At 44.4% G+C, this 13,322-nt stretch overlaps 1 protein-coding gene across 3 annotated transcripts in view; it reads right to left on the minus strand.

The window, feature by feature from the left end:
- The window catches only part of LOXL4 (lysyl oxidase like 4), a 125,603-nt gene that overhangs the window by 85,853 nt on the left and 26,428 nt on the right, over positions 1 to 13,322 (minus strand). For all 3 annotated transcript variants that reach the window (XM_030202909.1, XM_030202908.1, XM_030202910.1), the window contains exon 4: positions 11,680 to 11,888. In XM_030202909.1, coding sequence (XP_030058769.1) covers positions 11,680 to 11,888 — 209 coding nt within the window. The remainder of the gene's footprint in view (positions 1 to 11,679; positions 11,889 to 13,322) is intronic.

The raw sequence follows: 13,322 nt of genomic DNA on the forward strand, positions 1-13,322 counted from the left end.
GTGGTTTAATTAAGTCTGTTTAAAGCCATCAAAGTTAATGAATGAGCGTGGAAATGGACAAACCCCCTTTATTATTTTAAGCATAATTTCTGTGGTTTATCCACTCCATTCCGTAACACCATAATTCAGGGTTGAATTCCATTTGCATTCTAAGAGCAGCAATTTGCATCACACTAGAATAAATAAAAAAAGCAGATTTTCCAGTCATTCATTTCTGAAGCTTCATCTCCATGAAAGGAACAGCTTTCCCCTTCCTGACTACACTACAACAAATCCAAAGTAATCTTTGGACAGTCCCTTAAATAAGTTTGTACTACACGTGAACAAGTCATAAATCTTTTCAAAAATACTTGCAAATAATATAGTCAGTCGAAAGCATTCCTTCCCTCTTGGCAAAAGAGAAGTTATTCTGCGCAATTATAACTCACAGCATCCTATCTCCAGCTTAGGAGAAAAAGCGCTAGAATAGATGTGGCCCCTGCTAAGACAGACCAATAGATGAGAACAACCGGGAACGTCCCAGGATTTTTTTTTTCCTACAGTTTTTACTAGGAAAAAATGGATTGAAATGACTATGTAATATACACTAATCATTCTGGAACAACAATACACAACTCTACACATCTTTTCATTTAAGAAATGAACTAAGACATATCTTCTCAAGAAATTCAATGACTATTCAATATGCACTAATAGTTATCTTGCCAACCACTATAAAACACAACATCATCCAAAGATACAGTGGAATTGGAAAAGGTGCAGCAAAGGGTGACGAAAATGATAGCAGGGATGGGATGACTTCCCTATGAAGAAAGACTAAGGCGGCTAGGGTTTTTCAGCTTGGAGAAGAGACAGCTGAGGGGAGACATGATAGAGGTATATAAAATAATGAGAGGAGTGGAACAGGTGGATGTGAAGCATCTGTTCACACTTTCCAAAAATAGTAGCACTAGGGGGCATGTGATGAAACTACAGTGTAGTACATGTAAAACAAATAGGAGAAACTTTTTCTTCACCCAACGCGTAATTAAACTCTGGAATTCGTTGCCGGAGAACATGGTGAAGGCGATTAGCTTGGCAGAGTTTTAAAAGGGTTTGGACGGTTTCCTAAAGGACAAGTCCATAGACCGCTACTAAATGGACTTGGAAAAATCCACAATTTCGGGAATAACATGTATAGAATGTTTGTACGTTTGGGAAGCTTGCCAGGTGCCCTTGACCTGGATTGGCCGCTGTTGGGGACAGGATGCTGGGCTTGATGGGCCTTTGGTCTTTTCCCAGGATGGCATTATTTATGTTCTTATGTTTTTATACAACCTTGTAAATGTAATTGAATCAATGTAACTTCTAACAATTGCTAAATGTAAGCCACATTGAACAAACTCATTTTTGGATAATTGTGGGATGCAAGTATGAATAAATAAATAAATAAAATAAATGTGTGAACATAAACACAGAGCTTGATATTCAAAGGATTTACACTCCTAACTTTGAGAACTCCTATTGTGATGTGAATAAGTTTTTCTCACTTCCTGATGCCCCCTATTATTGCATATCTGCCACACTAAATGGTAAACAAAATGTAGACAAAGCAAAACTAAGTGAACATATAGAGGGGCATTTTCGATATGACGTCTAAATTGGACTTTGAATGTTTTACGCTAAGAGGGGAATAATCGAACGTCGCCGGCGAAATAGGTCGCTGGCGATCTATTTTGGTGGCGGTGCAACAGCTGGCCAGAACCGTATTTTCAAAAAAGATGGCCGGCCATCTTTTTTTTCGATAATATGGTGTAGGCCGGCGAAATGCCTTGGATTTCGCCAGGTTTGAGATCGCCAGTTTTGTTTTTCCGCGATAATGGAAAAAACTGCCGGCGATCTCAAACCCGGTGAAATCGAAGGCATTTGGCCGTGGGAGGAGCCAGCATTTGTAGTGCAATGGTCCCCCTCACACGCCAGTACACCAACCGGGCACCCTAGGGGACACTTCAAACATCTTTTATAAACAACCAAATTAGCTTCCAGGTGCATACCTTGTGTGCTGAGTCCCCCAAATCTCCCCCAAAACCCACTGCCCACAAGTGTGCACCATTACCCTAGCCCTAAGGGCTGAAGGGGGACACCTACATGTGGGTACAGTGGGTTTTGGGGGGTTGGGAGGGCTCAACATTACCCACCACAAGTGGAACAGGTGGGGGGGATGGGCCTGGCTCTGCCTTTCTGCAGTCCACTGCAACCAACAACTGTTCCAGGGACCTGCATACTGCTGTCAGGGTGCTGGGTATGACATTTGAGGCTGGCATACAGGCTGGCAAAAAAGGTTTGTATTTTAATAATTTTAGTGTGGGAGGGGGGTGGCGACCACTGGGGGAGTAAGGGGAGGTCATCCCCCATTCCCTCCGGTGGTCATCTGGTCAGTTGGGGCACCTTTTTGAGGCTTGGTCGTGAAAATAAAAGGACCAAGTAAACCCGGCGAAATACTGCTTATCGCCGGGTTTTATTTTTCCATTATCCGCGAAAGCTGGCCATCTGGTAGCCACGCCCAAGCCTGCCCATGTCCCGCCTTCACTTCGCCGCCAACACGCCCCTTTGAACTTTCGCCGGCGAGGTGAAGGGAAAGCTGCGAAGCTATCACAAATGTAGCTTTCAATTATATGCTTTTCGCCGCTTTTGCGAAATCGCCGGCCATATCCCGATTTGTGTCGGGAAATAGCCGGCGATTACTTTCGATTATAAGCTGGTAAATGTCCAAAATCCCAAGAGGAAATATGGCCATTTTCAAAACCCAAAAACATCTATCTTTTTTTTTTTTAAATAGTGTTTGTGGCAAGGTTTTGTGCTCTGTTCATTTATTTTTTCAGGCCATTTTCAAAAAAACACCTGTACAAGTGAAAAATGTAGAAAATCAAGCCATTGGGATGTAGGAGGGACCAGCATTTTTAGCAGACTTGCCCCTAGGGGGCATTGCTGTGGATGTCATATAAATACTCCCAGGTACACATCTCACCATTGCTCCCTTATCTTGTCTGCTGAGCCCTCCAAAACCCACCACCTCCAACTGTACAAAACTACAATAGCCCTTATCTGTGAAGGGGGCACTTATATGTGGGTACAGTGGGTTTCTGGTGAGTTTTGGAGGGCTCACAGTTTCCAGCACAAGTATAACAGGTAGGGGGAGGTATGGCCCTGGGTCCACCTCTCCACAGTGCACTGAGTACTCCAGGGACCTGCATGCTGTTATAATGAACCCAACTATAACACCTGAAGCTGTCAGAGGCTGGTGGGTACTATTTTTATTCACATTTTTTGGGAGAGGGAGGGGGTCAGTCACCACTGGGGGCGTGAGGGGGAGTCATCTCCGATTCCCTCCAGTGGTCATTTAGGGCACCTTTTTGTCCCTTATTTGTTATAAAAATACCAAAATGTTGAAGGTTTTATAACAAATAAGGGACAAAAAGGTAGGCCCTAAGCCCGTCTAATCCTGCCTTTCAAATGCCCAGACATGCCCCGTTGCGATTTGGATGCATTTCTTTTATATTTTTGTTACATTTGTACCCCGTGCTTTCCCACTCATGGCAGGCTCAATGTGGCTTACATGGGGCAATGGAGGGTTAAGTGACTTGCCCAGAGTCACAAGGAGCTGCCTGTGCCTGAAGTGGGAATTGAACTCAGTTCCTCAGGACCAAAGTCCACCACCCTAAACACTAGGCCACTCCTTCACTCCACTTTGCATTGCAGACAAAATGCATAATAGGTTTCGAAAATAACAATTTGGACATTTTTAGAATAAGTCCATCCAAATGTTGCTTTATGACACTTTTTGGATGTTTTTTTCTCTTTTGAAAATGATCCCCATAGCTTATCTTTTAAATTATACTTAACTTATTTAAGGAACAAAGCTATCCAACCTTGAAAAAGTAACTGCCCCCTAAACATGATAACTGAGTGCACCACCTTTAGAAGCAACAATTGCAACCAAAGGCTGTCTAAAATGTGATATCAATCTTTCACACGGCTGTTGAGGAACTACTTTAATTCATAGTCGTCTCTAGGTTTTCATGCATGAACTGCTCATTTCAGGTCCTGCCACAGCATCTCTGTGGGATACATCAGGACTTTGACTAGGCCAAACCAAATCTGTAATTTTATTTCTCCTCAGCCATTCAGATGTAGACTTGCTTATGCATTTTGGATCACTGTCTTCCTGCATAACTCAATTATGCCTCTGGTTCAGCTCATGGACAGATGACCAGTCATTATCCTTAAGAATTTTCTGGTACAGTGCAGAATTCATGGTTCTTTCAATAATGACAAGTTTTCTACTAGCGGTCAACCTTCCATGGAAGACTGACCTCTAGCAATAGTTCCGTGAGACCAGTGGCGTACCAAGGGGGGGTGGTGGGGGCGGTCTGCCATAGGTGCACACCGCTGGGGGGGTGCAGCGGCGTGCGCCTGTTGCCCTGTCTCCGAGGTTACTTCCTGTTCCGGTGCAGACTCAGAGGGAGCAGTGAACACATGCGAATTGCGAACTCGGAGACAGGGCAACAGGCGCGCCGTGGCACCCCTCCAGCGGCGTGCACCGGGGGGGTGTCATTTCGCCGGGGGGGGGGGGGAAAGAGGTGTCATTTTACCGGGGGGGGGGGGGGGGGTCGCGCTGCACCCAGGGGGGGACGCATCTGCGATCCGCCCCGGGTGTCAGCTAGGGTCGGAACGCCACTGCTTGAGACTACTGCTAGAGCGCAGAGCAGCCATTTTAGCACACGGAGCCACTAGTGGCAGCAGTGAGTGAGGATTGCTCCTGCCCAGACACACCCCCTGGACTGCCAGAGATATAGGTAGGACCTGGGGGGGGGGGGGGGGGATTAATCCCGAGTGGGGTTTGATCTTGGAGGGAGGATTCAAGAGGGGGGTTCAGAATCAGCAGGTGGTCCAAGAGGGGGCTGTCTGAATTGGAAGGGGGGGGGGATTTAGGAGGGGTGTGTCTGAATGGGCAGTGGAGAGAGAAACTGATAATGTATCTTATGTGGGTCTTGGCTGAATATCAGCTGCGACTCGTATAAATGAGAATGGCTAGCATTAGTCCAGTCAGATCCGGATATTCAATGCCGGTGCCTGGACAGGGCCTGACATTGAATATCCGAGTCTAACTTAGTCAGCGATGGTCAGCTTATAAAAACACGACAACCACTGCCGGTTGAATATTGACCAGATGTATGCATAGATATATAGAAAGAAACTAACACACACTAGGGGCAATTCTGTAACTGGGCACCACAATTTAGGCACGTAGATACCCGGTGCTGAGCACTAATTTTTTAATAGAATCTGGGCACCAAGATTCCAGTATAGAATAATAGCTGAAGTTGGCTCAATGTGCTTACATTTAGATGCGCCCACTTACGTCATGTCAATAGCAGGCATAAGTGAGTACATCTAAATACAGCAATTTAGCACTTAACTTACAGTATTCTGTCCTGTCCAGGTCCCAACCCATGGTCCTCCCCTGCAAATACTCCTTTACATTTATACACTAATAGCTGGATTCTATCAATTTTTACACTTAAAATTGTGCTCTATCCTGAGATGCACATGCAACTAAATTGACTAACGATCTAATTAGTGCTAATAATTGGGTGCTAACAATTATTGGTGTTCATTGGCAACATTTTGGATTTGCGCATGCATCTTGCTAATTCTATAAAGATTCGCATGTAAATCTTACAATGTGCAGCTCAAAAGGGGGCATGGCCATGGGATAGGCATGGGGGGGGGGGGGGGTCAGTAGAATGCAAGCAGTATTACTGAATACTGGAGAGCCGCACGTAACTTAAGCACCAGGTTTCAGTTGGCACAGTTTGGCACAGAAATCGGCTCTACACACTATTCTATAAATGGCATGCAACTCGGAGCACCGTTTATAGACTAGCTCTCTATGTGGATTTTTTCAGTGCCATTTTTTGAGCACCATTTACTGATTCTAGTCCCAGTGGCGTACCAAGGGGGGGGGGGCGATGGGGGCAGTCCGCCCTGGGTGCACACCGCTGGGGGGGTGCCACGCGCCTGTCGGCTCCGCTCGTTCCGTGCTCCCTCTGCCCAGGAACAGGTTACTTCCTGTTCCGGGGCAGAGGGAGCATGGAACGAGCGAAACCGACAGGTACGCGGCACCCCCCCCCCCCCCCCAGCAGGTAAAAATGCACCTGTGGGGGTCCTTTCGCCGGGGGAAGGTGTCCTTTCACTGGGGGTGGGGGGGGGGTCGCGCTGCACCCGGGGGGGGGGGGGGGCGCATCGGCAATCCGCCCCAGGTGTCAGCCACCCTAGGAATGCCACTGTCTAGTCCTAAGTGAGTTCTGCATATCATTTAATGTTGAGCAGTCAGCTAGCACCTACTCGTGTAAGTGCTACTAGTCTCTAAAGTTAAATGCACAATCATTGTGTAAATTTAGGTGCTATGTTATAGAATGAGGAGGTCTGTATGTGTGAAAGTCCTATGTATATATGTGTATATATGGGTACATTAAGTTTTGGCATTGCCACTTTGGCGTCACCATTTCAGCGCTGCCAAAACAGCATAGAATTTAAGGCCACAAGAATTTTGGATGGCTGGAATTTAGGACGCAGAGCAGGCAAAATTCTTTACTTCTCCTCCCCCACCCCTCCATCTCCCCACACACTGACCTCTGGTATTTGTCAGGATCATGGTTGTGCCTGCTTGCTGCAGCTGAGGGTCCTTGAGCAGAAGGGAGACGTGGGCTACCGCAGGTTGTGATTGTGAAGAAGGAATGCTCTTCAGGAAGCCTGTTCTGTCCTCTCTCACAGGCACAACCTAGAGTAGCCCACATCTCCTTTTTGTCCAAGAAACCCCAAGCTGCAGCGAGCAGGCACAACACTGGTCCCAATGAATACCAGAGGCTAGTGCTTGGAGGGGGGGGGGGGGGGGTTGAAGAAGACTTAGAGAACTTTTGCCTGTGCTGCGTCCAAAATTCTGGTGCCCAGAAATCTTGCGGCCTTAAGTTCTATGTCGTTTTGGCGGTACTGAAATGGCAATGGCAAAACGGAAATGCTGAAAAGTCCTGCTTCAAGTATATGTGTGTGTGTGTATAATAGATAGATAGATAGATAGATAGATAGATAGATAGATAGATAGATAGATAGATAGATAGATAGATAGATAGATAGATAGATAGATACACATACACACACACCATAAAACCAAAATTATACAGTGGGAGAAACACCTAGCCACATACATTGCAATTACAATTGATCTGGCAGAATACTAAAGTCTTGCCAAACTGATTCCCTTAAATGACACACTTGATCTTCCTTCTCTGCTAATGACAGAGCATGGACTCAGAATTCTGGCACTGCCTAGCATTTAATTTCAACCACAGCTTCAGCTCCTCATTGCCAACTGGGCAAAACTTGCAGTGTGAATCTGTTTGCTATGAGAAGCAGTTACCATTGACTGCTAACCTCCAGATCTGTACAATCATTGAGATCGCACGGAAAATTATACTGGACAGGTTATCACACAGAGAAATAGTATGTACCACCATCGTCTAGGAGACAGATGATAAGGATTGCGGCAGAATTTGTGATTACTCTTCTACAGCTTTAGTAAAAACACTTTTCTTCCTACATTGTTTACCCTTCTGTGATCATTTATCCCTCATCCAAAACTCATCTTACCAAATTGATTTATTAGCCTATTTTCCAAACAAAAACTTATAAACTTCCTACATTGTGATCGTAGGCAAGTCACTAAAAACCCTCCATATCCTCAGGTACAGAAATTAATTTGTAAGTACCCTGGGGACAGGGAAATACCTATTGTATCTGAATATGACCCATGTTGAGTTGCTATTGAAAAGGTGTGACCTAAATCTAAATCAATGTGTGTATGTGTATCCTAATAGCTTTTTTGTTTGAGATCTTATCCATACTAAGTTTTCAGACTAATGTATTTTTAAAGGTCATATTAATGTTTGAAATTATGTAAGGGGTTCTGTTTTTTCCGGACACCATGTATACATGTATTGTGCACATACACACAAAATTTCCAATATTCCAACTATGAAATGGTGCCAAAATGCAAAGGAGTGTAGTTTGAAGGCAGACGTACATGGGAGTGGAATCTGGGCAGGGCATGGGTGGGCTGCATAGTTATGCATGCAACTTGTAGAATAATTATTTATGCACCTTTTTTTTTTTTTTTAACTATCTGAGTGCAAGCAGATACACCAGCTCTGAATTATTGGCAAATTATAGGCGCCTACTTTTCTCTACATACTAAACTCCAGATAGGTACCCTTTTATGGAAATGCTCTTTATCCTCTGGATTCTATAAAGGTTATCCAAAGTTGGGTGCCCAGGTTTGGGCACAATCCTGAGATGTACACGCAACTTAATTAGTTTAACGAACCAATTACAGTCAATAATTGGATGCTAATAATTATTGATGTTAATCAGCACTAATTTGGATTTGCGTGTGCAGTCTTATTCTATAACCCTGGGTGTCTAAATTCCATAGCGTGCAACCCAAAAGGGGTTGTGGACATGGGATGGGCATGGGTGTGTCAGGGCGTTCTGAAAATTTGCACATAGTATTATAGAATAGTGCCATTTAAGCACTCAACTGTCATGAATTTCAGCACGGAATGTGTAGGACTTGCTGGATGTCAGGACTCACAGCACAGATCAGCGAACGTGCCGGAGACCGGATCTGAAAAAGTAAGGCTGGCGGGGGTTGGGGAGTCCAAAGTGGCGGGGGAGGGTCATTGGGGGGGTCAAAAGTAGAGGGGCCCATGACTAAATCTGTGGGGGCCCATGCCCCCATGGCCCCACCTAGCTACGCCCCTGTCGTGCACGTGTGTCCAGATGGATCTGGTCTCCTACAACACCTTGGAAACCTCTTACTAGGGTTCTCAGAATTTTGACAGCTGATTTGAGCTCCAGTTGCATAAAAATAATCACAGCTGTGGCTATAATAGTTATTTACAGGAGAAGATAACGACTCTCACGCAGTGCCATTTGCTGTTAAGGAGATTTTTCTTCTGATCCTAAAAGCAAGTGATGCTGTATCTGACAGGCAGAAACTTGCTCTGGGAGTCTAATGGCTGTTTATGTAGGTTGTAGCACAAGCTCAGCAGTACGGGTAATGAAGCTCTTATTTGTACAGTTAATACTAGATCCTGGTGGTACAAGACAGATTGTGCAAAGGTGTAAACAACGAGCAGGGGGGGGGGGGAGCATGAAAGGGAGTTTATGAAATCATGAACACTTTACTTGGAAATCATCTTAATTCTATTTTTAATTTTCTTATAGTTTTTTTTTTCATATCTTTATTGGGGTTCTCATAAATACAACACAATGAGCAAAATTTCATAACAAAAACTAAGTATAACATAGAACAGCTACAGATATAACTAGTTACTAAGGGGCCTTTTTACAAAGCTGCAGCAAGCACTAATGCATGCTTACCGCAATATAAAAATGGCTCACCGCAGGGCACCACTGAGGCATCCTGTGGTAATTTGGGGCAGTGCATGCAATACAACACAACAATCTCTCTGAAGTAGTGGCAATTGGTACTTTCATAAGACTATGGTTCTGTGAAGTGCACAGAATTTTGAATAAGAAGAAGGGGGAAAGGCCTCTGAAACAACCACCAACCCAAATGATCGTTTTCAAAAACGGGGGTTGAGGAAAATCTATGGGCTATTTATCATCACTGGCACCAAAAAAACCCAACTTATTTCTTCGAATATAAACTGCTAACTTCACAGAACTGGCTTCAGATGGATCCACATAGAGAAGTGAAAAACTACTTAACTTAAACTTCAAGTGTAGTAAACAACGTGTAAGTACTTTAATTTTTTGACCTTATGGATCAAGGTTTGCTTTTGCTGTGGATCCATCCGAAGTCAGTTCTGTGAAGTTAGCATTTTATATTTAAAGCGTGCTACTCAATTGAGTAGCGAGCCAACCAGTGATGGGTAATTGGCCAATAGCAATCAATTATCATCACTAATTGGCAATAATTGGAATTTATGCGTGCTTTTTATAGGCATATTCTAAAAATAGGTGTGCGTAAATTCTAACACGTGTGGCCATGGGAGGAGTGTGGGTGTGTCAGGGGTGTTACTCAAATTTATGCGTATTGGTATAGAATTTGGGGGAATGTGCCTAAAGTTAGGTGTGGGTATTTACACCAGGTTTTCAGTGGTATAAATGGCTGCACCTAAATTAGGCATGTTCCACGGTCCTATGCGCTATTCTATATACTGTGCCTAACTTTACACACGTTATATAGAATAGCGCTAGTTGCGTTAATCAGATGCATCTAGATTTCAGATGCCATTTACTGAATCTGGCCGCAACTGCATTCTGTGTTAGGGGGTGGGTTATGATGGGAAGCGGCATGGACTGCTCATTACAGTTAGCACAAGGTACCAGGGCTTTTTTTGAGGGGGTACCCCTAGCTGTCTGTTCGTCTGTCCAATTTAGATTGTAAGCTCTGTTGAGCAGGGACTGTCTTTTTCATGTTAATTTGTACAGCGCTGCATAAGTCTAGTAGCGCTATAGAAATGTTTAATAGTAGTAGTAGTAGTAGTAGTAGTAGGGTACTTGGGGGTACTGAGTACCAGCACCTTTTCCACGGTCTACTAAAATTGACACGTGTTTTAATGAAAGAGCTCAGGCCCTACACACCAATTCTGCCTTGTCATAGATTCTGTGAGTGGTTGCAGGGGGCCTGGCTTTTATGGGGTGGGTCCCTCAGTGATCACCCCACCCATGAAGGGTGGCACCTTTTTTGCTAGATAAAAAAAAGCACTGTACGTATCACATACTGTCACTTGTGTAGATAACAAGATTGCACTACACCTTCTCAAGAGGAGTTATTAAGCACATCCACACTAACAGCAAGCAGTATTGACATGCAAGCAAGAACAATTCAGAGACCCTTTTACTAAGCTGCGGTAAAAGGGTCCCTGCGCTAGCATCAGTGGCTATTTTTGCCATACAGCTGAGGCCCTTTTTACCACAGCAGGAAAAAAGGCTGAAAAAAGAAATGGCCTTGCAGTAAGATTGCACTTACTGCATAGCCATTGAGGTGGCGGTAAGGGCTCCCGTGCTATCCTGGCGGTAACCGGCCAACACACAACGCTGTCCAATTACCACCGGGTAACCCCCTGCAGAAATATTTTTCAAATATTTCCTGCTAGCGCTGGAAATGCTGTGTGCTGGGGATAGAACTACGGCTGGCGCCCGCGTTGTGCCGATGGTAGTTCCGGATTGCCATGTTCTAAGAAGAGGACATGCTGGGCGCATTGCTAACAATTACTGCTTCATGTTATTTGCTGTTCAAAGCATGGTAAGTGCAAAAACCTATCGCAGTTTAGTAAATAGTCCCATCAAGAATAATGGGGCTTGTTATTGAATATGCATTTAATTGCATTAACACAACTTAAAGTGCATTACTATGCATTAACTGGTTAACACACATTAATTATTGAGGCCTTAAATTTGTAAAAACAATCTTTTCTCCTTCCGTCCCACCACATGATCTACGCATTTAGATGCATTGCCTTCTTGGGCAGCATAGTCTTCCCATGCATGTTTAGACTTAAAACAAGTTCTTCATTTCATATATCCATGAATGTAACACAATTATTTTACCTGTAGAACTTATCATTGTGCTGAACGTCTCCAGGGAATCCCAGCATCCCACACAACACCCTGCTGTTGTTGGCAGTCCAGCCATCTTCACACACCTGTCTCCAGCGTCCCTTGTATTTTATTTCCACAATCCCCTCAGTGATAGGGTCGCTTAGTTTGGCACGTGCCAGGACAGGCTTGATTCGAACTTCCTCAACTTTAACAGTCCGCTTCAGAACAAAACACAGATGTTTCCATAATAGCGTTACAATCGTCAGAAAAAAATATGGGTAAATCGTTAAGAAAACGTGAATGGTACCACTCCTACCCTAGCTAAGATTATATTCATGCACGTTTCTGATTTCACATACAACTTTCTTTAAATTACCGTATTTTTCGGACTATAAGACGCACCGGACCATAAGACGCACCTAGGTTTTAGAGGAGGGAAATAGGAAAAAAAAAAGTTTTCCTTTTTCCCAACTCTAAAACCTAGGTGCTCCGGTGCGTCTTGTCCGAATCCCGCCCTCCCCCCGGCCCTGTCACCACTTCTCCCTACTCACGCAATCTTCCCTGGTGGTCTAGTGACGTCGAGGCAGGAAAGAGCCCCCTCTTTCTTGCCCAGCGCGCTGCTCTCCATCCTCCTGTATGCAGCCTGACAGTCTCGGCGAGATTCAAAATGGCCGCCGAGAATTGAAGTCTCGGTGGCCATTTTGAATCTCGCCGAGACCGTCAGGCTGCATACAGGAGGATGGAGAGCAGCGCGCTGGGCAGGAAAGAGGAGGCTCTTTCCTGCCCCGACGTCACTAGACCACCAGGGAAGATCGCGTGAGTAGGGAGAAGTCTACCTTCAGACTATAAGACACCCCCCCCCATTTTCCTCCCAAATTTGGGGGGGGGGGGGAAAAAGTGCGTCTTATAGTCCGAAAAATATGGTAGTTCCCTTGTTTTCCAACTCTTTCTACTCTATCTTGTCTATCTATATGTCCTATCTTTGCTTACACCCTATGCTGTCAATTAACATGTTTTAGGGGCCTTTTTACTAATCCGCCTAGGCGCCTACACGTGCCCAACGCACATCAATTTTGAGTTCCTGCCCGGTTACTGCGTGGACCTTGCGGTAACTTCATTTTTAATGCGTGTCCACTACGCGTGCCAGAAAATATTTCTATTTTCTAGCATGCGGGCAGTAATCGGGCAGTAAGTGGCATTTTACGCATGTAGACCATTACAGACAATTACCATGCGAGACCTTACCGCTAGGTCAATGGCTGGCAGTAAGGTCTCAGACCCAAAATGGACGCGCGGCAATTTTCATTTTGCTGCACGTCCATTTTTGGCAAAAATTTTTAAAAGGCATTTTTTTTACAGGTGCGCTGAAAAATGATTCTGCACACACCCAAAACACGCGTCTACACTACCGCAGTCCATTTTCTGGCACACCTTAGTAAAAGGGCCCCTTATTGCGTATTGTGTTGACATTGTAATGTAGCCTACAATGCCATACCTTGTATTGCTATTTGAATACTTTTACTGTTGTAATTGTCTATTGCCTATGTTTGAATTATTCGTACTGTACACTCCTTCAAAAAGGTGGTAAATAAATCCTAATAAATAAATAAAATTTATTCACTTTTAATCCCTCTTTTTTTCTGCAAGTTGTG

This window comes from Microcaecilia unicolor, chromosome 5, assembly GCF_901765095.1.
Source record: "Microcaecilia unicolor chromosome 5, aMicUni1.1, whole genome shotgun sequence".
Taxonomy (NCBI): Eukaryota; Metazoa; Chordata; class Amphibia; order Gymnophiona; family Siphonopidae; genus Microcaecilia; species Microcaecilia unicolor.